Source organism: Dicentrarchus labrax, unplaced genomic scaffold, assembly GCF_905237075.1.
Source record: "Dicentrarchus labrax unplaced genomic scaffold, dlabrax2021, whole genome shotgun sequence".
Taxonomy (NCBI): Eukaryota; Metazoa; Chordata; class Actinopteri; family Moronidae; genus Dicentrarchus; species Dicentrarchus labrax.
In genome coordinates, this window is record NW_026136701.1 from 16,405,645 (window position 1) to 16,430,706 (window position 25,062).

The window sequence follows — 25,062 nt, forward strand, 5'->3', positions numbered from 1 at the left end:
CATGGAGGTCAAATGTTTGTGAGTTTCTGTGGTTGCAGCCATTGCAAATTCGTGCTTGTTTATTTATAACCATATTTGGTCACATTTCCTGACCACCATTTTGAGATTATTTAACTGGTGCTTTTAAAGTTCCAGTACATTAAGGATGATCTATTGGCAGAAATGGAATATAATATTCATAGGTATGTTTTCAAACAATTTTCTGGTTTCAGCTTCTAGAATATATATTGATTGTTTTTGCTATTCTTTTCATCTGATGGCAGCAATTAGTATTTTTATTAGCGATTAAAAGTCCAGTGTGTAACATTCTATTGGCAGAAATGGAATATCATTTTCATAGGTATGTTTTCTGTGGTGTATAATCACTTGAAAATAAAAATCGTTGCGTGTATGTTACTTTAGAATAAGCTGATTTAATCCACAGAGTTAGCAGGTCCTTGTCTACCAAGGCTCGCCATGTTGAACTGCCACGTTTCTAGTAGCCCAGAACGAACAAATTATTTATGAAAACTACTAAATTACTTATAATCTATGTATTTACTATAAATAATTGTTTTAAAATTACTGTATAATTGTACTTCCCCTGAAAGCTCAGACCTCATTCCTTCGCTGAATTGGTTACAACCACTGTCACACATGCTTCACACACTGCTTCTTTTTAAGGGGTCATTCGCCAAAAAGGGGAACAGCTGCACTAAAACATAACATCCGTGTACTGTGTGGCAAATTTTGTTTTCTGCTTGACAAGCCGCACACCTCTTGTCTTCAGGACTTGGTTGGAATAGCTGAATATCTCAGATACCTTTCTGCAGAGTATAATAAAAGATGCTATTCTTGATATCCGTTATCATAAGAAGTTTGCTCCAATACCTTTTTTATGTTGTCATTTATACATTTATTTATCAGCTCTGTGAATGCACCGGTCCCCTGTTTCACTAGATAGATGAGGCTTGTGCTATGAGAAAGGGAGACTGCTGTCGAAATAATGTCAGCCATCCTGCAGCTGTCACTATGATGAGGCGCAAAACTGACACTGCTGTGCTGTGCTCATTGGCATGCAGCAGCAGTGGCCATGCAGCCGGTTCAGACTCATTTCAGACAAAGAGTCTATCAGTCAGAAATAACAGCAAGCTACCCGAGCCTTTACCTTTTGATCCCCGAACACTGACCTTGACCCTCAACTGTTTAAACAGCCTCCGTCACAGTAGAGGTAAAACAAGGGGAGGGTTGGGATCCTAGTTATTTTTTTTACACCATGCAGTCTCTCTGCACCATCAACCCTGAAGCAGTGGAGTGCTGTAGCACCTTTCAGCAGTTCACTTTCTCCCTCCACAAGCGCTCACACCTGTCTCTTCCTGCCAGGAGCACAGAAATAGTGCACTGCAGCAGTGTGTTTCTCCGAGGGGCGGGCAGCCATGTGACCTTAGAAACCATAGTACCTGTGGAGATGCCTGAGTAAAAATAGCAGAACCGTCATCTCCTCCTAGTACTGGAGATCAGGCAGTGTGGGGGGGCTTCCCCTGAATTTCATTAATCTTGGAGTGTCTGCAGGTATTTATCACGCGGGATTACATAACAGAGAATGACATTATAGAATTGCATTCTTCCAGAAGGTGTGGGTGCAGTTGAAGCTGCCGCATTTTGGTGGTTATTTGTAACGGTCTAGTTAAAGAACAGGTCTCCCTTCACCTGGGGATCCTGCTGATGCAGTGTTCAGCAAGCACATTGAGGGTTGTGGGCGGATAGGATCGAGTTAAAGATGAAGAGACGGAGGAGGAGGAGGAGGAGGAGGATGGAGGGGGGGTAGGAGGAGAACCTGGAGGAGATCACGTTCTTGTGTCATTTCTGCTGCTAAGGATTGTTTTCCAGTAGCCCAAACTGAAATTCTCAGCTCATTAGGCAGCTTAGTTCACTTTGGATTACACAAGGGATGATAGGGGATGCATGTGGAGTGTGTGTCTGTGTGCTTATCATTCTAATTGTGTGTGCGCTTTCATGCATTATGTTCAAACACAATCAACCTCAGTGGCGGAGGGGAAAAATCAATTGCTGTACAGTTAGCATGGATTGGAGGTGTAGGAGGTTATGACACTTAAGACCTCAATGAGGCAGTAATTCTGAATAATAATGCATGCTGCGCATGCTCTGCATACAGGACTCTACCTATAAAGTGCATTCAAGAGGCCTCAAGTGCGGCATATTTCGCTCTTGCTCATTAAATGGCCATTTATTGCAATTTAGATGTCATTTTCTGTGCTGCCAATGATTTGTTTCAGGTGGAAAGGTGCTAAAATGTTCCACATATTGCTCAATTACTGAAATTAGTGCACCCTAAGTCTAACATCAGCAATTTTCTGCCTGTGTGATGTGCAGAAATATGACATTTCATCTCTTTAAGTGCAGAGATGATGACTGCATCATTCCCATGGATGTTTGCTTCAAGGTCTTAACTGTACTTGTATGGCAGCTGCCTGCTTGGACACTCTCCACATAGCTGCAGAAGTTATTAAATAAATCTCTTAGAACTCCCCTTTGTCTAATAAAGATGGCTTGTCAGCATTTGGAAAAATCCAATCTCCAGGCCTGGATGTAAGTCTGAACAAGTTGAGTTGATCTTGTGAATTCTCAAGAAAAAGCGTGAGAGTTTAGATGGATATCAGTTAATATAAATTGCAATGTACATTTTATTTTTTCCCTTTTTCCCTTCAGGTTGAACACATAGCACTTATTTCTTCACATGATATCTCACACTGGCTTTTTGCCCCTCACATTTTCTCAAACTATCAAAAATTAGTCTACTTTTGTTTTTTTTTCATGGAGGATTTAATATCCAATAGTTCTGTTTAATGTTCTTTCAGTTGTCAGTGTCCAAACCTGACAAAGACTGAGACTCTGCGGTAAAATATCAGATGGAGCCAGAGAAACTGTGTATTCAGCACACTGCGGTGCCCTGCAGAGAGTAAGATCATCTGATCAGCAGTTTTTGATATTGTTACATTTAACATTAAAGATGACAAAAAAAGAAAAACTGAAAGCGACCAGCCTGTTTTTCTATATTACTGTTATGTTGTTTGTTTTATAACATCCCAGCTAGTCCATCTCAGTCCTGCCACTTTCAGACTGGGTTGACATTATAACAAAAGCCCTCCAGCAGGCCTCATTTTTCGAAAGCCAAATTGCAGGAAATACTAGTTGGGCACCATCACTCAGTGTCTCCACGTCCAGTTTAATCACATTCAGGTTTTCTGGTTCACCTCGACCTGCTGCTCGCACCCACATCGTACTGGACTGAAGCAATGAGCATGATGAAATGTTACCTCCTCTGATGTCCCTGGCAGGGACAGGATGATATGTCATTATGTTAAGGACACCTAAAAATGTCACGAGGAGTGTGTAATATAACTGCTCCATATTGACTTTGACAAATAGAGCTGTCATGAAACTTCACCAATTAGGATACAGATGTTTGCGCTGGTCTCTCCAGCCTCAACGTCTGTCTCATTCAGCCGCTGTAGATGGCGACTGAGGTGGAACTAAGCCTCTGTGTCTGGCTGTCTGGCTGTCTGGCTGAGGACATGTTCTCATCCAGAGTACTGATGGCATGTCATTTCTGATAGAGGTTTACAATGTTTACTATAAATGAATATAAAGTTATTCAATTTCACGCTAAAGCCCCACTTTTGAAGCCTGGAGGAGATTTCAGGCCTGGGAGGGATTCAGTATCTGTTGATTTGGCGTTTTTGATATCGAGATATTATATAAGTAAACTGATTTTTATATGTTTACCTCACCTTTTATGCCCTTCACTCTCTATGCACCAATGTAAGTGTTAGTAACCAAGTTACCACGGTGCCCGTCCTACTGTGTGCCACTTAACTTGAACTGGTGGAGCGTGCCTTAATTGTCAGTCACCTGTGGAACTAAATCTCCCAGAGCTATTTCACAGGCTGAGGATTTGAGATTTTCATCAGTCACAGATATGCTAGTTAAATGAACAGAACCACAATTAATCCCACGTTGAATACAGAATCGATGATGCGTCACTATCCTGGAGCCATTATCTGTTGAAAACTGATTGCATAACTGTTTGCAGCATGAAAATGGCAGTGTATCAAGGGAGGAACGCTGGATCTTTTCACACAGTTTTTATTTTGTAAACCTGAGGTTCATGAACTGTATCAGCTTGATAGAAATAAATACTCCTGTGGTAGATCACTCAGCAGCTGCTCCATAGGTTTGAATGTTATTAGCACTGGTGGGGGGCATTGCTAGGAATGACGGTATTCCTCCTGACTTCTTTGTAAAATGGTGTTGTCAGCTTCATAACGAAGCTCCCAGCTTATTGTCTCAGCATGCATGGGCGGCACAGGAACGGAGACAAAAGGCGTGGGAAATTACATGGGAGCTTGTGCCCAAATGTGTCGCTATTCTTGGCCCTCTTTTTGGAACAGCACGGAAAGAAAAACCTTGAAAGGAGTGAAAAGTAGAAGACCGAACAGAATAAGACAATATACTGTAAATGTAATGCTTCTTCTATAGAAATACAACAGAAATAAAAACAAAAGACTTTGGTTGTTATGGTTTTGCTTGTAAACTGCAGAAGTGGCTTATGTTATGACATGTTATGACTTGCATCTGAAGAGCGTCATTACTACCTAATGAAGCAAGGGTATATAAAAGAACTAAGGTTAAGTTAGCTCAATAGTTACTTTTCCGTCACTTTGAGGTTGACTGATGATGTGATTGGCAATTCCATTTATTTTAACAACTGCAGGATTGGTACAACAGGATGGCAGTGACATACAAGAATGCAGCTGAAGGCCAGATGGTGCATTACAGATTACATGTTGCTATTAGAAGAAGGAAATTGGAGGGAGATGATGATCCAGGTGGCATGATGGCTGGAAGGCTGTACATATTGGTAAGCAAAATAGTGAGGTATGCAAAGTTGCAACTAGTCCTTTCAGTACTCAAAGCTCATCTCCTAAATGATCCAGAAGACTGATTAAAGGGGTTTCTTTCAGTTTAAATTGTGCCTCACAAACTGTGCCCTACCTCTGACCTGGTGTTTCACAGAAACGTCAACTAATTATAGCACATTGTAGCTATCATTGGTCATTATTTTCAGTGAATTTATATACTAAAATCAAGCATCTCATCCCTGTTCCCTGATGATGATCTTTCAGGATCTCTCTCTGTTCTTGTGTAACAATACCAAAAATAATACTGATTTTATTACTACTACTCCTACATTATAATAAAGATTACAGAATGCAATACATCAAGGCTGTTGCATAAAAGTGAATTTGAAGGCAAGTTTTAAAAGACCAGAAGTAAGCGGGGGTTTGCAAACTAATGTGTAGAGGAGGAGGAGGACTGGGAGCCACCAGCCCACACAAGCCTGCCTGTAAAAACTGTGCATCTCTCTGCAGCTTCCTCCTACGTTCTCTCACTGGTCATTTTGTCATCTTTTACAAACCAGTATATGCCTCTGTGTTTCCCTGCCCATTCCCAGTGATTGATATTCACTCTGACCTTTTTCTGCATTCAGTTTGTTCCCTTCTCTCTAGCCAGGTCTGCAAACTTCATCCACAGTTTCCTGCACCTTGAATTCCTTCATCTGACACATGAAACGAATAGTAACGTACTGGCTGGCAGGGTGGTTGTGATGGTTGCAGGAATCAATAGTCAAAAAGTCAAGACTCCCACCTATTCATCCACCCATGCATGTACAGTACATTTGCAGGTACAAACACACAGCAAACAAACGCTGATCCTTGGCACTTTATGTTTGGTATTATTTTCTTCCAGAGGAAACGGGAAAATTAGCAGTGAGCGTCTTGGATGTCAAACATTTTAACAAGAGGGGCTTCATGCTGCTTATACAGCTTAGGTTACGCAACTGATACACACTCTGTCACTGTCTCTCTCCCATTCAATCTCATGCATTCTTCGTCTCTGTCTTTCTCTCACACACGCTACATAAATGCACTGCTCTCTCAAAACCTGAATTTTAGAGACAGAAGCGTCTGGAATTTTTTCACAACCTCCCACAGACGTCCTCGAACCTATCATTTTCTCTGCAGTGGAGCAATGGTGACGTATGCTCATCGCTAGTGCAGCTGAATTTTAAAAAGCTCTACACCCACGCTGAATACCACTACTGCAAGCATAATTATCATAAACTTTCCTTGCCGTCTGTAGCCCTTCTGTCTCTGTGTATGATGCTCCAGACATTAATTCAGTGTCGATGCAGAAAGGGGAGGGTGAAAGGGGTCTGGTAAATGTATGTCTTTTTGAAAATTGGTAGGTCATTGTCTAATCACAGGTGCTGTGAGTGTCAGGGAATCAAAAGCACATGTTTGCATATTTTTGCGTGTTTTTTTGTGTGTAACAGTACATGTGTTCCTGCATGCACAGATGCACAGATTGGCTTATGTCGCACCCAAACTGCAGTTTGTTTACAATTTGTCTGTAAGCGTTTCTCTGTGTGGCATTTGGGAATAAATACTGTTGTATTCACTGTACCTAATTTAATTTTTCAGCTGTAACAACCACTCCTGTGTGTGCTTCTTTTATCAAATTATAATTCAGAACTAGAAGAAGGGAATTTGCAGTTTGACAGACCTGTTTGTAATTTTTTGGGGTGGCACATCACGTCTTAATTGTGCCACAGAGAGCTGAATAGTCACACCCAGAAAAACATCAGTGTTTCCAGAGGAACTCCCTAGCGACTGCCCACACTTGTAATTACATGTGATAATTTATTCCCCCCTTTTTTTCTCAGAGATGTAGTGACAGATTTCTTTTTTTCCCCTAGTTGGGTTGCCACAGTGGCATGATCAGGGTGTTACCTGGGTGTTATGGAACTTGATCACAATGTGGTAAATTAAGGCGACTGTAACATACTCTAAGAAACAATAACACATGCACTATAATTAGAAATTATTTTTAGACATCTTTAGTAATCCCCTTATAGTATGCAAATGAATCAATAATGGCTGCAGTTAATAGTTATAATATATATATTATATATAAAATATTTAGCGCGTTTTCTAAAAAATAACTAATAACTTATCGATTATTTGAATTAAACTGAATAATTTCAGCTAAACGTGACATTAAATAGACTGCTGCTTTTTAAATATTGTCTATTGTGTTAGTGTAAAAATATTTTTATTCAATAACCAGTCAGTGTCTGTGTCCAATATCACTCCCATGTTCACTAACAGACGATCAATACTGAGCAATAGGTTCAGATTTCAGACAGTTACTAATTATCATTTTGCATCATCACTACCAGCTGTAGAGATGTGGTGCATTGCATTGTGGGATTGTAAGCAAAAAATAGTTTACATGCCGTGGATACTATTTTTGTTCCATTTGGAAACATTTGACTCAGAATTTGGACTCTCAAATAAAAATGTCAGACTGTAAATTCAGTGTACTAGTAAATAGGGAGTTTTTTTTAAAATTATTTTTACAGCTTTTTACTGTACATGCTTTGTATGAACTGTATATATTATGGTATAAGCCACTATATATATAACAGCTAACTACCTGACTGTCTCCAGTAAGCCATGTAGCTCAACATTGCTGTATATCTGTGTCTGAATATCTGAAAGCAGTTAAATGATTAGAAAAGTAAGGGCCCTAGTAGGGACAGGACAAAATGTACCTTCACTTTTCCTTATCTTGGTATGTTTAGTTAAAGCCCTCTCTAAATGCTCTAATGAGCGCGGCCCCCTTTGAAACACCCACTCCTGTCATGTTCATTTTCATTAAAAATAAAGCAACTTACAGCATAACATGCTTAAATGGTAATGCTTTAATTGAGCATATTTAAAACATGGTCTTTTCATGGAGCTCTAATTAAAATTGACTATTTTTTACTCATCAGATCTAAAATTAACATGTGATTTTGATGATGATGATTTTAGGTTATATACCCCAGATCTATGTCTTCATAGTACTTCTAGAAATGCTCTATGAGAATTTTTATTTCTTCCAGATGGCATCAGGAGTAATTTGAAATGGTTAAAGCCTCAGGCAGAATCTTGTACAGGGTCGATTAGCAATTCAGAGCTCATGTGTCTGGTCTGTGATGATGCTAATCACTGTGACTCTGTCCAGTGAGGTCAGACGTCTCTTCAATCAAGGACTTTTTTCTGATAGCTGTGAATAATTTCCTCTCTTTTTGTCCATGTTGGACTCCCTGTGCAATACGTTCACTTACATTCACATGTTCACACAAGGCTATATTTAAAAGCATGACATCAATACCTATGAAAAGTTGTGAACGTTTTTGTTCTCATTAAATCTTGTGAGTCACTGCCGCAAGCTTTGACACTGATTTGTCATGCAAAGCTCTCACCAAACACTTCTGAATAATGCAGACGACACGGGTATGTTTGAGCTTACGGAAAGTAGATAACGCCAGAGGTTTTGTCTTTGTACGCAGTACTGGAGAATGCTGGCTGCTCGTCAGGTGTGAGTCGTGCTGCTGTTGTGTATGTGTGAATGAGGTCAGCGACACCTTGTTGGCAAAAAAATTAGGCTGTGTTCGACTTCACCCACCTACCAGCCTAATGCTGATTATCCTTAGTCAGGGAACCGCCTTCATTGGCTGTTCCTGTTACCCTGTTTGCCAGAGGAAGCAAACTGTCCTCATGAAAGAGTGTGCCGCTTCCTCACACTGACTCATGTTCTAATACTGACGAGGGGTTAGTAAGCTTTACTCATATGGGTTGGATGCATCACGCTATCTGCTAGACAACACCAGTGCTTGTCGCACATAGTGTCTGTGTCCCTATATAAATACATCAGTTTTGCCCGTCTGTCATGTCTGCTGTTCAAACGTACCTGTCCTGTGGTTCCCGCTAATAGGCATTTAAAAGGTATCACAACCCCTGAAATTGCTTGAAGTCCTGAAGGTAAATGATGATGCTGTAAAAACCATTCCAGATTCAGCTACTCTCTATCTCCAGGCTTACGGTAGGTGACTGCAGCATGGAGACATCAGAGTGAGGTTGTTTTCAAAAGTTACCTCAAACTTTGGCAAGAATTTTCTTTATAGGCGTGTTTTGGTTTATAAGTCCTTTTTAATAAAATGCAATCTTTAAATCAGTATGCAATTCCTCAGTGATATGACTGCCCCCCTCTGGCAGTGACAGGTATATTGTGTAATTATCTCAAATGCAAATGCTATTGAATAACATAAGCCCTTATTGAATTAATTAGGAAGATGAGACAAAAATACAAACAATTTAATTAGGGGCTGTAATGAGTTTTTTCAATAAAACAATACCTGCTCTGAATAAAATGTGGCAGTTACTTCATATTAGATAACATAACTGAAGTTTCCCCTCTTGTATTTATTTAATTTGATTTATTTTACTTTAGATATACTGCATGTATGTGCAGCGCATTTACAATGTAGTAGACAAATAGAAATTGCTTTTGGGACATTCAGCAAAATGCATTTCAGTATCTTTTGGTTAGATCTTTTAGAAGATTGCTGATGACAATGAGGTGACAATGATGACAAATATGATGAGAGATTTCTTATAAAGAACCAAGAAAGCCTTTGTGTTGGTGCGGGCTTTTAATGTAGCCTAAGGGAAATAATGGACAAAGTCAGGTCAGAGCCATGTTGGCAAAACAACAACAGTACACTGTCATTTTTAACAGTGACGCGGGCAGATAAATAGATAAATGGCCAACACACACAGTATGACATCTGCTCACAATCAGGTAGATGTGTAGTCACAAACAGAGAGATACAGAGGCGGAGGGTAATTCAGGAACCTCAAAACATGCTAATCCAGTTTTCTGAAAAACCCTCCCCGCTGCCATCAAGATACAGTTACAAGAGGGAGAAACATTTAGCTGTGGGACAGGGGAGGAGAGAGGGGCACACAAGAGAAGCTCTGTTACCTTGTCAGCACTTTGAAATCCCAGGATTTACCACAGTGCAGATTTCCTCCGGACCGAACTGCAACAAAGACAACAGGACAGTGGATTAACTTTAATCCTATCAGTGTTTCTTATGTAGGACCCTGTTAACCAACACCTGCATTACGAATTACCAGGAGGAAACGACTCCAAGTGAACCATGACACATGGCCTCTCTGGGCCACTTCCTTAGACTATCCTGTAACCTTCCAGGTTTCTGCTGGTAACCACATTATCAGGTCTGCATGGAAGGCACATCATGGCCACAGCATGATGCAACTGACAAAAGAGAGGATTTTTCTGAACAAAAGTGACTGAGGACTAACATGCTGGAGCTGAGAATTGAACTGCATGGCGATTTTCACAGCAATTCCTGATATAGAAGCAAAACAAGACCCATGAGGAGATAAAAATGAGAAGATGACCAACAATTTGGACTGACGCATAATATTTCAGGCACCTGGAGTTTTTGTGGACAATATTTTGAGTCATGGAGAAGTCCTTTTGAGGTGAAAGGTAGACCATGTTGCTATGTTTTGGGAGTCGTAGACGAGCTCAAGACCATCAGATCCAGTGGAACGAAAAAGACTGTTTGCTTGATGATGAGCCTCAGATCATTCCAAACCCCTGCTTCCTAGACACAGGTAAAGGCCAGCACAGTCAGCTTTGATGGCTTAACGTGAGACCTAATTTCACTGTCAAGGCATCTTGACACTGGTAACTTAATACTCTTATAAGAAATGTCAAGATATCCCTGATTGTGTATATGTGTGGTTACAGTGCGTGTTAAAAAGTAAAGCACTGGGTTTCCTTGAACAATACCTTAAATGTTTGCAATTGTTTTCATTCTAACACCACTCAGTCTGCTGATAAGAGCACAAAAGGAAAAATGCACCAAGAAACACCTCCAGTATCACACGTAGTGTAAATGGTAAGAAAAGGCTTTAGACCTTGATTGAGACAAGATTAAACTTATGTCTTTTTGGAGCATTTTGTTTCCTTTTTAACCTGAGGAAATTATTACAAAGTTGTTGTGATGCTTGCACTGCAACTCTCAGCTTCATGGTTATACTGAATTTCCCAAAATGACAGTCATGGCTATAGTGGATTCCCCGTAGACGATGGTCCGTCAGTGTTGCCATTTTTGTACTGTGGTTTTCTCTGCCAAAAATCCTCTTAAGCAGTTGTGTTAAATTCTGATCATGCCCCTGTTTCTGTGGTTGTATGTAAAACAGGAAATGTTTTAGTGAGAGGTTTCAGTATAATATCCAAATATAGAGAGGATTGTTCTGATCTTTTGTCATAAAAACACTGAAAAGGAAATTATACAAATGTTAATGTTAACTGAACTGATATAAATGTGTTAGTTATTCCTATTCCTACCCCAGTTGTTTCCTACCAGCATTTTTCTCTTTTCAACCACAAAGGGGCAGTGTTCCAGCCCTGTAACTAGAGTGCTGCAGAGTTGAGCAGGTAAAATCTGGCTTGATTCAGATGACGGTCTTTATAGTACATTGCTATATATTTGATGGCTCCACTTCAGTTCACTAATGCAACATAGAGCACCACACCTTGGAAAATGAGAAACTGGAACAGAAAAATGTTGGAAAGGGTGTTTGGTCCATTAAGCTTAAGCTCTCCCACTGTGTGTAGGCTGTGTAGTGGGAGCCACTGGAAGCGTGATGTGTAGTTGTGTGGATACTCCATGTTACTAACTCAGGTTACGTTTATTGTTGTTTTAGGTCCTGTAGTGAGAGGCAGGATTTTTTTTTTTATATATTGTTCCAAGTTTTGCCTTATCAAATTTGACCAAACTGCTGCAAACTGTTCAACCTAAGCAGTATAAGCACTTCAGTTTAATACAAGTTGGTCACTGATATGTGGATTAATTAACAAAGTACTTGGTGATTGTGATTGACTACATTATCTTCTCTTCCATTAAATATGGGAAACTGTCCCCCTTTTTGTGTTTTGGCATTAGTCAGCAGAACACAGTGTCCATTCATGGCTGGTAGTCTTTGAGCTGATTACACACTGCTGCAATCAACAGTCTTCTCTCAATCTCATATTCACTTTTGTCTGTTTATGTCTTTGGGGGTAACAAGTAGCTCTGGAGAAATCCGGAGGGCGTGTTTAATGCCTGTGGGATCCACTCCTTGTTTTCCATGTGTCCCGGGGGTTGGAAGGCAGCTGAAAGTTCAAACAGAGACTCACTCCCTCATGCTCTGCATGGCAAGAGCTCAGAGATTAAGGGGTTTGTCTGCACCGCCAACAACAAGGATTGCTCACAGATCGTAACTTGCCAAAGAAGAAGGATGATTCAGTGTTTTTTTAAGTTGCAACTTTTGCAGCTATTACAGATATGACTTTATTGCAAAACAAGCAGTGGATAACCTGATTTTCTTTTGTTCATCTGCCTGTGCAGGACAGGTAGAACAAAGTGTGGGGAAAAAGCAGCTACCATCTAAATGCCTGTGTGAGTCTGCTGAGTAAAGGAGCCAGAGGATGCAGGTGGCAGCGAGGCTTTGCTCTAGCTTGTTTGAAGTTTTTTCCCATGTCAAAGGTGAAGGATTATGCCTGGCATAGGAATTTAATCTTCAAATGAAGAACTTTATGAGCTGAATCTCAACAACTCCCGGGCAGAATGTGAGCATTGGCTTGTGCTGCAGGCTTGTATTTTTTATTAAGGATGTGTGTGTGAATCAGTGTTAGTAAAGTGCCATGCTATTCCTTAGCAGTGGGACTGTGGATGCGACCCCAAAGAGTACAGCTATTGGCCCACAGCAGCAGGGGAAAACGGTTTACCACATCTCTGTAATCCTGAAAGAAACACAGGGAGATGCGCCGGTGTCAGGGCTGGGAATGGGCCAGGTCACCCACACCCTGGTGGAAAATTGCCAACCAGGAGGAGAGATAATTAGCGTAATGCCAATGGAGAACAGCCCCAGGCTGGGCAGGGCACGACAGGAGCTTGACAGGTGGCCCTCCCTGAGCTGCACAGGTAGAGCTGGGAGGAAAAGAGAGGAGGTAGTTGTGGAGGAGAATGAGGAGGAGTTGGAGGAGGTGGAGGGAAAAATGAGGACAGACAGGTTTTTGAAACAGCCCTCCAAGAACTCAGGTAACTCCTCACAGCAAGACAGAGACGTGGCAGAGCTATCTGCTCAGACAGACACTCAGGAACAACACATTCGGAGCTCAACATTATGCCCTGTCACAGACCATGCTAAAGGGCTTGTCTTTGGGGAACATGGCACTGTTGCAGGGCACAGCTCTCTGCCTCGGGCTGTGTTACGAAGGTCACGTCAGGATGAAGCTCCGCTGGGTAGGAAAACGGTGAGTATGTATGGCGACTCATTCAAGCAACAAAGAGATTCTCAACCTGAACAAGAAAGACGGCTGCGGAGGCCCAGGAGTGTGTGCATGGTGGCAGGCCCAGGTGCAGTCCTGTCGGACCCCCAGACCCAGCTCCCCTTCAAGGCAAGGGCAAGCATTTTAGAAAACAACCAGCAGTTCAGGAGCAGGAAGGCTGAGTTGAGGGCTGTGGATGGCCTCAATCCTGCTGTGGCTCAGCGGCCTTCAGCCCCTGCAGAGGTGACCCCCAGGGTCCGCCAGAGGAGCTTGAAGCCCAGGCCTGTCAGTATGACAGTACTGGAGCTAAGAAAGAGGGGCTCTGATGATGAGATAGACAGCCAGAGGAACTGCAGCCACACAGGCAGCGATGGAGGAGGCTTTCTCAAAGGGGGCTTCCGCTGGAGGCTTTTTGGGAAAACACCACAAGATAAGAGCAAGGAGAAGGAAAGTGACAAAGATGAAAAATCTTCTCCCAAATCCAGCAAATCGGATGCTCCAAAAAGTACACTGAGCTCCTTAAGACGGAGCCTTAGTCTGCGAATCAGGAGGACTCGGCCCCGGGACAAAGTTACTACAGGGTCTGAAACGGAGTCAAGGGAGCGCACTCGAACTAAAAGTACATCTGAGGAGACAATAATGCCTCAGCGGCCTTTCTCGTACCTCACAGGAAGAATGCTTCCAGCTTCTAGTGAGCAGATTGAGGATGGGGGCATGCAGTACATTCAGTACCACAGCAAGGGGAAGGTCAAGGTAATGGAGGTACCCCTTTGTCCAACAAAACTGTCTTCCAAACCAGTTCAGGAGGAGCCAAGCATATGGCAGCTCATAGCCAACCGTTTCAGGAGGAAAGAGCAGCCATACAGTGGCAAATGTGAATCCCAGCTGTCCCAGAGCAAAGACACTGGCCAATATCCCCTGGCCGGGGATAATAAGTCACAGCCAGTCGCCATAGAGACTCTGGCAGGCATTGACTCCCACAAAGGTCAAGGTAAGACCTGCAAGATTACTGAATTTATTTCCCAGCTCAGTTCTCCATTTATAGTCCCTCCTTCACTGCACATAAAGTTACAGCTCAAGAGAAACACGGAAGCGCTTTTTTTTTTTTTTTAAGAAGGACAGGCAAATGAAAAACACATGGGGAATTGTGAGTTTGGATGGCATTCAAAAACGTCTGGTTTCAGAGAGTCCTTTTGGAATTTCTATTTTGGGTACTTAATTTCTCCAGTGTTTTTCATGTGTGAACCGCCTGTGTGTAGGCACTTACACAGCAAATTCATTTGCCTTACAAGTTCAGTAAATGAATAGGTAAGTAAAATAAACTAAACTCACCAGTGAGAGTAAGAACACATTATAATGGTTTGTTTTACACTGGTGTCACTGTAGTATAGCATAGTCCCAGTACAGTCTCTGTGTTACCCAGACACAGGACATGGGATTCTTGATAATGCTGTATATTGGCCTCACAGAGACACAGCTTAAAGCAGTAGCATTAAAGCAGTTAGTGGCTGTAATGGGGATGCATTTGGCAGCCTAGCAGGGCTAAATTAAGAGAGCTTACATGCTATAATGATGGGGAGAAGAGAAGATGACTTAAGCACAGTGTTTAAAGGTTAACTCTGACAGTGGAGTGTGTTTGTCCTGTTGCCTGGAAGAGCAGGCCGAGAGAGGCAAATATTTGTAACTATCTGAATTAATAGCTGTGATTTGCTATGTTTTGTGTGTTAAGCTCCAATTTCACACCTTCAGATGAAGACCTAATTAGTCGTCCGTGACAACTTAATGCCTTCTACGAATGTCAGGTCATACATATCCTGTATTCATTCTCATTAAGCCAACCTTTGAACTATTCTCATGCTAGCATAACGCTTGTAATGGATCCTGAGGTCAACCCTGTTGTGCTTCCAGTCTATTTGTATTCTCACATGGCATGTTACCAGGGATACCTGTTCCTGTACTGTAGTGTCAAGTGATATTTGTCCATTTATTCCACTGCAGTCAGTCAGTCAGGCAGTAGGAATGTAGGTGTGCCAATCAGTGTGAGTAAAGTAAGGCGCTCAATGCCCTGGGTGGGACTCTGCGCCTGTTGCTACCTGCCTAAGTGTTTGCTCCTGAATTAAATCCAGAAAGCTGAAGCCCTGCCCCAAACTAAACACACACACACACACACACACACATACGGAAGTGCACACACCTTCCTGATGATAACTTCTAAATCTTGTGTTTGAGTGAAGTTTGGGGGAAGGGAGGTACAGGGTGAGGGGTTTAAGGTGTACACCCCACCCCCACCTGTGGATGAACAAAGCCACTCTGTCAAGCTTGTGGAGGCATGAGTGATCAGTGAACCATGTGCTGATGGGGGCTCTCTGGGGGTCTTTGGGTTGGAGGAGGGGTGGCCGGTCATGGGGCCTGGGTGGTCACCACCAGTGCACTTATCTAGGTTGAAATATTGGGAATGGGACTGTAGATTGAATTCTGTAATAAGTCTCGATATACGGTGTTTGCAGGATCCAGTAGAAAGAAAAGTGCTTACTGATGCGTATTTATTCTGTCTTGCCTTGACTTGCCTATTACCTATTGACAATCAGAAAATCCCCAGTGTATGATCCTTTATCTTGAATCTGACAAAAAATGTATTCACAAGGATGGAATTCCTTTCGTTTCTTGCTATGTATCATTTGATACCACTTCCTGTGAATTGCTGCCAACGTTTCTTGCACCAACTTTAACTTGCAGTTGGAAATAGTCTGCCTTCTTCAAAATCTGCTCATTGAAAATTCATTTAAAAAATGCATTTGCTTGTTCTAGTCATACCTGCAGGAGTGGGTGAGCCAAACTCCCAGCAGGTGATTATGTTCAAGACAAATGGACCCTTTCAAGGAAATTGGGACAAACCGAAGCAATGTGATAATTCCCTCTCACCTGCTGAAGGAGAAAAAGGGAGACAGCAATTTATTAAATAATCACTCAGTGATACAGTCTGAGCATTAGCAGAGGGAAATCTGTTAATAACTGAATATAACTCATATTTGTGCATCTGCCACTACTAATCCCAACGGAGGGTACATTTTGTTCTTCAGGATTGTGGTTCAGGAGGTGAGCAGTGTCCTGCTGTTCAAGACACAGTTAGCTTTTCACCAACAGGTCTACAAGTCAGCTGTTGTTTGTTCCAAGTTTGAGTTTGGGTCTGTAATTTGTAGATCTTCCACCACTTTGTAGACAGTTTTCTCCTTAATTCACGGTTGATTGTTTCCATCAGTTTATTCACTTATATATAAGCTTTATTTGACACATTCCTCTCTCTACTCTACAAATTGAGTCAGTCAACCTCGGCATTGAACTGCAAGACATCTCCAATTTGCAAATCTCATGTTAAGAATCCTGTTTGAACCAGGATGTCCAATTTATTTTTTGTGGAAGTGATCAATGTCTGTCTGCACACAACGCAGGGCTTTAAGAGCTTTAAGTAGGGCAGGCCATCCAGATGGTATTAGATTGGCATGGCATAAAGAGTTTTACCTCGTTCTCTGCTGATTGTGTTTGTCACTTACCTCCTTTGATAGAAATAAAAGGTTTGTGTTTGGGAGCTCAGAGGAGCAGAGATAAGAGCCCTGACTGAGTTGTTCGCTGCATAAATGGCTCCGGAGAGCAGCACACAAAAGGAAGATGATGTAGGACCATTTTGTCAAGACGGGCAGGATAAAAGTAGTCAGACAGGGAATGTCGGTTGGTCATGAGGTTGGCAAATAAGGGAAATAGAAATACTAATTGCTAGCTGAATTCTCACTCTGTAATTTATGATGGTGGGAAAGCACGACTGGAAAGTTGGTCAGAGCTAGAGTGGAAATTTAGACCTCAAGGTTGTCCTCTCTCATTCCAAAAACCACTTCAGATTCACTGCACGTAGAAATGCTGTGCACATGCACACACACCCAAACAACCAAATGCACAGGGTTTTTGCTCTCTTTGCATTTTCTTTTCTCATGAAATGGAATAAGTGGGGGGGTGATTGTGCTCTAGTACCCTCAGACTGAATGGTCATTTTTATCTGAGTAGACATGAGCAGTGAAGTGAAAACCTAACAAACAAGCTGGCAACGCAGTTTTCTCCTCTCAGAGACAAAGACACCGGTGTCCTCTCTAAGCATCACAAATGCCGGGGCTTTCTGTTTCCATATGCATTCTGGGACACAGTAATGTGGGGATGCTCATTTTTAAAGAATGACGTAAGAGGGAGCACATGGATTCAATTAGGGCTTTTTTTTTTTTAGCAGGAAACCACACTGGTTGTACTGTATGTGCTCTAAGGCTGGCAAAAGTCGGGCATCTTGTCTCTGTTATAATTTGTAATGAGTTTTTTTTGGGTGATTAAACATATGAGATGATTTCCTAAACAAGAGTTTATTGTTGTGAGAAATGCACAGGTGTTAGGTCCTGTCCAATTTTGTGTAAAAGCTCTTAATTTCCTCTTCTTTTCAGTGTGTTTATGTCCTTGAAAGCATAAGTGGTGTTCTGGTTAATAATAAGGCAGTGTGCTGTTCTAAAAAGTCAGCGCTCATCAGCGTCCAACAACTCCATTTCTGTGTTGAATATGACACACTTAATTTTCTTGCATGGTTGTCTATGGGTTGGCCTTTCTGTGAATGTGTCCCTTCTTTTAATGTTTGATTATGTGGACTGAATGAGAATATGTGAGGATAACATCTCTGCATCTGGCAGCATTTTTTACTCTGTATTGCAAGAGGTAAAGACTTGAACCTTTTTAAATGTTTGTCTAATTGGTAGTTGTGACTCTTACCTTTTTTTATCAACCCTCCAATTATGTGACAAATAACCTAATATAAATAAAAATCATCATATCAAGTACAAAGAATGCAACTGGAAATAATAGGCCTGCACAAAATGACAGGAAATCCAAGAAAATAAGGAAACAACCTTTATCTGATGTTGTCTCAGAGAGCTGTGACCTGCATTTTGTTTCCTGCACTGAAAAACTGAATCAGATGGGTGTCTTTGCTCATGTTCTGACATGTCAAACCCACACTGAGAGGGCTTAACATGAGGCGTGCTGTTTAAAGACTACTCAGCTCCACACAATGCTCGATGAAAGGCCCTTCTGTTAGGGATGCACTTTTGTCCTCTCCCACAACAAGTGAGACATCCAGAGCAGCACAAGGCTCTTTGTAAAAATGGAGGACGGAAATAAGTAAATATTTTAACTGAGGTTTTTTTTTGTTTGTTTTTTTTACTCGTAATAGTTAAAGGCATTTTTGGCTGGGGTCTGCTCAGCTATGAGTCATTCACTCTTTTAGCATACATTTTGGAGAGAAAATAGAAACGTATCTTATAGTGACAGTGGTTACCTTAATGTTAGTGCTGCCATTCTTCTCATATTAGAATCGCCTTGGGCTAAAAGGGAAACCACTATTGCTGCAATAAACAGGCTTACTGTAATAATGGCATCTTGTTTTGTGTATGAACACTTTGATTGTTGTGGTTTAGACATGAGGAGGAGTGGGGGGGGAGTGGGGGGGGGAGTGGGGGGGGGGGGTTAACCTGGTATTACACACCTTGTTGCTTGGAGACAGAGAGTCTACACCCCCCTTATTAGAGATGGTATCTGCTTCTTGGGGGGCTCAGATGGTGAGAAAGCCATGATCCAAAACAGGAAGGTGGTCTTTGTTCTAATAGCTGTTATGACACATAGTTGTGTGCCCCATCTCTGTGGGAAACAGGCACAGCTTGTGTAGTTGTCATTTGTGTTTTTGGTTCTGAGAGTTTGTATTGTTCTTCATAGTGCTCTTTCCCACTGCCCTTTTTCAAAGTGTGATTATCTAGTCAAAGTCTCCAAATGTCACTGGAAAACCAAACAAGTTGAATCAAGCCTGATAATGGCTGTCTTTTTCAAATGGATTAGCTAAATCCCATTCACTGTGTTGAAATCTTATAGTGAAATAGCCTCCATAGGTTGTACTTGCAATAGGTGTTTCACAATTCCTTCTTGAGTGTTTTGAGGTGTGGGTTTTATAAGTTGTAAATACATAAACAAAACTGTTTATGAGCAAATTAGTCGGGGAGACAGAGAAATCTTTACTGACTGTTGTAAAATGTGTTTTAGTTCTACTCTAATTCTTAGATGTAGGTCTAATCTAAGAATGAATCAGTCGATTACTTTCTTGATTCTCAAATCTTCCACAATCCAAGTTGACATAATTCAAATTACTTATGTTCAAACAACTATCCAAAACCCAAAGATGTTCAGTTTACTTTCATAGAAAATTGGAAAACAAGCTACAACAAAGAACAATTGCTCTTCACCCTGAGGCTATGGCATAAATAAAGGTCAAAGTAGGCCAGTTTAAAAGACTACATCTTAACTTTACTAAGCTTGGTACAGCATGGCTCTGCAGATCTTTTTGTGTGCAGGAAATATGACAGATTATAGAATAAGCTGACATGACAGTGAACATTCCTTTTAAAAGATTATCACAAAAAAGCGATCGTGTACTAACTACATGACCAGACTGTAGATAGGCTTTGGCATATCTATATGACAGCTGAACAGTCTGCCATAAAACTTGTTGCACACAATCTATAAACTGTAGCTATAAAGTCACTTTGCCATTATCCAATGGGAAATGGGAAAGACTGTAAATGCCATATTATCTATAGTTGGGGTCAAATGGGACACAAACAGACAGATTACCTGTCAGTGCTGCTTGACTTAATTTCTTTTTTATCTCTTTCTTTTTAGACTCCTTCGTCAACAGCCAGGAATGGACATTGAGTCGGTCAGTGCCAGAGCTGAAAGTGGTGAGTAACTTTTTGTTGTTCTAACAGTCCCTCTGTTGACTCGGTTTCATCTTACTGATAGATTCAAATGTCAGTGGGAAAGCATGTTCTGTCCATGTAATACTGGTTTTGCATTTTACATGAGAGGGAACAGTTGAGAAATTGGCTGGACTTTTCCCTGGCGCGTAGTGGGTGATTTTTAATGAGATGCGTTGGCATGGAGATACAGGGTGGCTTGCAGCAGGACGTTAGATGAGTGACAGTTTTGGGCTAGACCAGTGACACATCCTGGGTCTGATCCCACCAGCCAGTGAAGCACACACACAGCCACTGCCAAATGCACAACTAACATCCTCACATGATTTAATGTCTTCCACCCGTAAAGACTAGCAACCTTGAAAAACTGCACTCCACCGTTCTGACAGTTGATACAATATTTCCGTGTTAGGTGAATTCATTGTTGTGGCACTCTGCAAAAGAGAAAAACTTCAATGAGATAAAAAGGGGAGAATTCACAGGGAGCTCAAAGACAAACTTGCTTTTTTGGCTTCAAACACTTTAAACGCGTCTGTTTCCTTTTTTTTAATGTTTCTAAGGTGTTAATTGGCAGCTTCCATGCAGGGGTTTGTTAAACAGACCCAGAAAGACTGAATTAAATGTCTCATAATATCTATCATTCCTTTCAAAATGTTCAAAGAATTGCTGTTCAGTGACAAGGTCATGCTGAAAAGAAGTGTGTTGTGTGTCTCAGAAGCTTTTTAATATGATAGCAAAATCATTTTTCGTGCTACAGTAATAATGACAGGAACTGGGGTCAAAATGTTTCCTGTTGAAATGATGATAGGGTGAGAAAACATCTGCCACAACAGTGAGCTGTACCTTGGTATTGTAGTTTCCTGGTGGCCACTAAACTGTGGTCAAATCTTTATTTTATTGGCTTCTTTTGATCTTCAAATGCACACTTTTTAATATTCCTAGATCAAATGTAAACATCTATAAAGAAGAATAAAAGGTTTGTATTGGAATAGTGCTGATACAGTCTTTTGGTTTCATAAAGGCTATATACCAGCAGGTCACAAAGCTGAACAGTTAAAACAGCAGGAACACTGGTTCAGTGGTACTTTCAAAGTCGATTTTTGTTGACTCATAGCTTTCACCACACACAGCCTACAACTTTTGCCAACTTAAAGCTTATTCATACTTTATTCTGCTGGATTACCTCGTGGTCTATGTATACTTCAGTTATACGGAGGGTAGGCTGGGAAAGGCCTTAAAACAGTCTTTTCTACTGCGTCTCAAACATCCCTATAATTAGAACCATACCTGACTCTTACACCCACTAATGATCTAAAGAAGAAGAGGGCGATGGTGGGTAAAGGAGAAGGAGGAGGAGAGGGAGGAGATGAGGCATGTTGCAGCCTTTGTTCTTCCCAGACATGCTGGCATCATCAGCCCACCCTCCGCCATGCATCACCCTGAAGGCGCTGTAGTTAGGTCTGGTCTAGACACCAGGGAGAGGAAGCAGGGGAAAGATGGCAACCAAACCAATGTATATTATGAGGACATTCCTTGTAATGTTTCTGCCTCACACAGCCTGCCTAAAGGACCAAATTGTGGTTTTCGGGGGTTTGTTCCTTAACTTCAAACCATATGAACTTCTCATTATTTTTTTTGGTTGACTTTCTACCTTCCAGGCAGGAGTTTGTTTTCAGTTCATGCATGCAAGGAATTAAAAGCTACCTGTAGAGATGCAATCCATCACAGTGAAATTCACCTTTTCTATTTTGTGTGAAAGATGTATTACTGTGCATGGTAATTACAACCCAACCAATGCTGTATTTATGAAGCAGATACTAATATAGTTTAGTTTCAAAGAATGGGGCCACATAACTAAGATTTGACAAATATTCCTTTTTACAGTTAATAAATAAAGTCAACTCGTCAGTGTTTGACAAACCAGTATGTTTCGGAGGCAAAATACCAAAATAATTATTTTATATTTCATGTTCTATACCAATATCAATATAGTTGTAATAAATAACCAGCATGTCACCCTTAGATTTAGCAATTGATCTATTGGGCTTTAATGGTAATTCTGCTGTGAACTGACAACCTGTGTGGTGCATTCAAGGAGACTTAAACAACTAAGATGTGATACTTCTCAGCCAAACGGCGACCTTCTGCCTGTTATTCTTTTTATACTGACCATGGGAAAATGTTTAATTTCTGATGATATAGCTCTTAGATAATGGGCTAAAACCACCATTATGACTGAAGGTTAAGTCTTGACATTGGAAACAGCTCGACAAAAAATGGACTGGAAGGTTGAAAGCTTTGGACACACAAAGTACGTGGACTTTGTGCTGAGAATCTCATGTCAGGTCACCATTACGGTCCTTTAAGTCTACATATGCTTGTCGTTTGTACCTGTCATGTTATGCCTGTCAGTAATAATCACGGTATTTTGCTCTTGACCTTGCAGGGCATTGTTGGAAATCTGTCCAGTGGGAAGTCTGCCTTGGTCCACCGGTACTTGACGGGCACATATGTGCAGGAGGAGTCTCCTGAAGGTAAGAGTCTGCTGTTGGATAAGTGTGGGTTAGGAGGTGATTATAAACATGTCAGATAATCACAAAGATTCAGATCAATGCAGCATGTTCACTGTGGCACTTATGGCCTTAATGTCACACTGCTGATTTACCTTACATCCTGTCATATAAAATACATGGCTGACATAGGCCCATTATTAAAAACCCTTTTGGATGGTGTCAGCCTTACAAATGAAGAGAAGCCTTTTTATTAGCTTGATGGCAATATGATGTGTTTCAAAAGCATTTGATAAGTGAAATTACACAAAAACCTGCTGGCTGGTAAATTAGTTTTCTTTTGTTTTTCATAAGAAGAAAGTCAAGCATGTTGGCACTGATTGCTAAACTGTACAGAAGGATAACCATATTAGGATATTTATTTGAAGCTTGGTGCTGATTTGCTTTGTGAGAGTATTTTTCTAATTAGTTTGTATTAAAATGTTGTGTGTTGGATTATATCAAGCTTCCAGATGCCATAACTGATAATTTGCTGGGTTCATTTTTATAAATTCCTTTTTACTCCGTCACTGAAGCCAGCGGGATAAATGACAAAGCATAACATTTCCAGTAAATTAGGGCTGTGAAGATTACTCATTGTTAAAACTGAACCCCATCATTTCTCTATGACTGTAAATTGAAGTTTTTATCACAAAATCATAAACAGTTCACTTCCTGAATATCCTGATGGAGAATGAGTCAGTTTTCCATCTTAATTTTAAAAAGTACTTTATTTTTGTGTGATTTTTATGCACCAAGGCAAATTCCTTGAACGTCGTAAAAACTAACGTGGCAATAGACCTGATTCTGATTTAGGAGGGTCTATCTGCAGAAATGAATGGGACCCGTCGCCATTGTAATTTACTCTTTGAGATTTGAAAATCAGATATTCTTCCATTCATCCAATAAAATCCTAGTGAGAATGCCCCCTTCTGGCCTGAAAGGTTAGTCCTCCTGTCAGAAATACAGAAAGATGTCTGTAAACCCAAAGTTAACTGATGATCCTTGAGGGGTTTGCAGTGTTTCGTTTTAGTGTAATTATAGTGAGGATGAGAATGAGAGAGGATGAAGCGCATAATTAGTTTTCTGGCATTTTTCTGCACCAAGGGAGAAAAATCCTCATTGCTTAATTAGTCCTTGAGAAATCAATGGCGGAAATGCTGGAAAAACACGAGTATTGTTGCTGTAATCAAGGAAACATGTCGGCACAGATATGTGCATGTGTCCCTTTTACGTTGCTGCGAGTCGCTGTGTGATACAACATACCTGTCTCACAATTAGCAGCTCTTCAGGCTGTCTTTGTTTTTTACGTTCCTTAACAACTGGCTTTACTCCAGATTGGGTATTTACATTGCAGAAGTGTTGCCCAGCAGAGGAAGGGTTCAGCGATGGCTGTTTCTTCAGTGTTTTGTTCCTGGGCTTTTGCTATGATATCTGAAAAAAGGTACTGGGGTGTGTTGCCATGGCAACACCGGATGGAGCTCCGTTGGATTGTGGCTCTGTGTCAAGGTCTAAGCCTCCGTGTAAGCAGAGTATGCTCGCTGCGTGTTAACCATGACTACCAACTTACTGTTTCTCTGTAGGCTGTCTGCAAGGTTATTAGTCGCCTCTTTTTATGGAAGGTTGAGCAACAGATTCAAGTGATTCTCAATTACTTGTCATCATGATGAAGAAGAAGTATTCAGCGCAGGAGAGTATGAGAGTTTGCTTCATTTATTCACAGCACAGGCTTTTTTCTTTGGATGCATTGTATTGGCTCGGCTCTAAATAAAGACAACAGCATTCTGGATGATTATGTAACTGAGATATTTACTTCAAATTCCATCCATGTTTTCACCAGAGCCGTATGCTTTCTTTCAGAGAGACTTTGCATAGTCTGTTCTGGCGTACGTACGTGCTGCCAAGCTCCGTACAAACTCTATATTGTGATAAATCTTTGGTCTTCCCTGTCGTTCAGATCCAGTCTCACTGTGTAACAAGATCCTCCTCATCTTTTTTCCCCCGTTTGTAAACAGGATTCAGACACACAGACACATAGTTTCTCAGTCCTTTGTCTGAATCTCCAAAGCTCTGTGACTTTAGTTTAAAAGAAAAAGAAGAAGTTGGCTGGTGGTACGTGAATTTCTCTCTGTTACACAACCAGCATCCAGCAGAGCTTGAGAGCCTGTACAAAAGGCTGGGAGAATCCCCTATTTGCCAAGCGGGCTGAAGTGGACTTAACAGGGTGGAAGTATGGCTCAAGTGGATATGTATTGCTTGCTGAGACAGGAATACTGTCCGCCTATTAAAAATTACAGGGCCCGGATACTGTATCTCCCTTACAGCTCCTCATAATGAGAGATCTGTAGTTCTTGCTACGCTGGTTGAACAGCGTGATCTCTGAC

The 25,062-nt window shown here is 41.2% G+C and overlaps 1 protein-coding gene across 3 annotated transcripts in view; it reads left to right on the plus strand.

Annotated features, from left to right (window-relative positions):
• agap3 (ArfGAP with GTPase domain, ankyrin repeat and PH domain 3) overlaps nt 1-25,062 on the plus strand; it is a 113,739-nt gene that overhangs the window by 30,588 nt on the left and 58,089 nt on the right. Inside the window, exons 1-3 of one of the 3 annotated variants that reach the window (XM_051420025.1) lie at nt 10,436-10,598; nt 20,056-20,114; nt 22,576-22,663. In XM_051420025.1, coding sequence (XP_051275985.1) covers nt 10,478-10,598; nt 20,056-20,114; nt 22,576-22,663 — 268 coding nt within the window. In that variant the 5' untranslated portion in view covers nt 10,436-10,477. Of the gene's footprint in view, nt 1-10,435; nt 10,599-12,202; nt 14,294-20,055; nt 20,115-22,575; nt 22,664-25,062 lie in introns of those variants that run through there. The other 2 variants (XM_051419846.1, XM_051419935.1) reach the window with 2 other exon arrangements.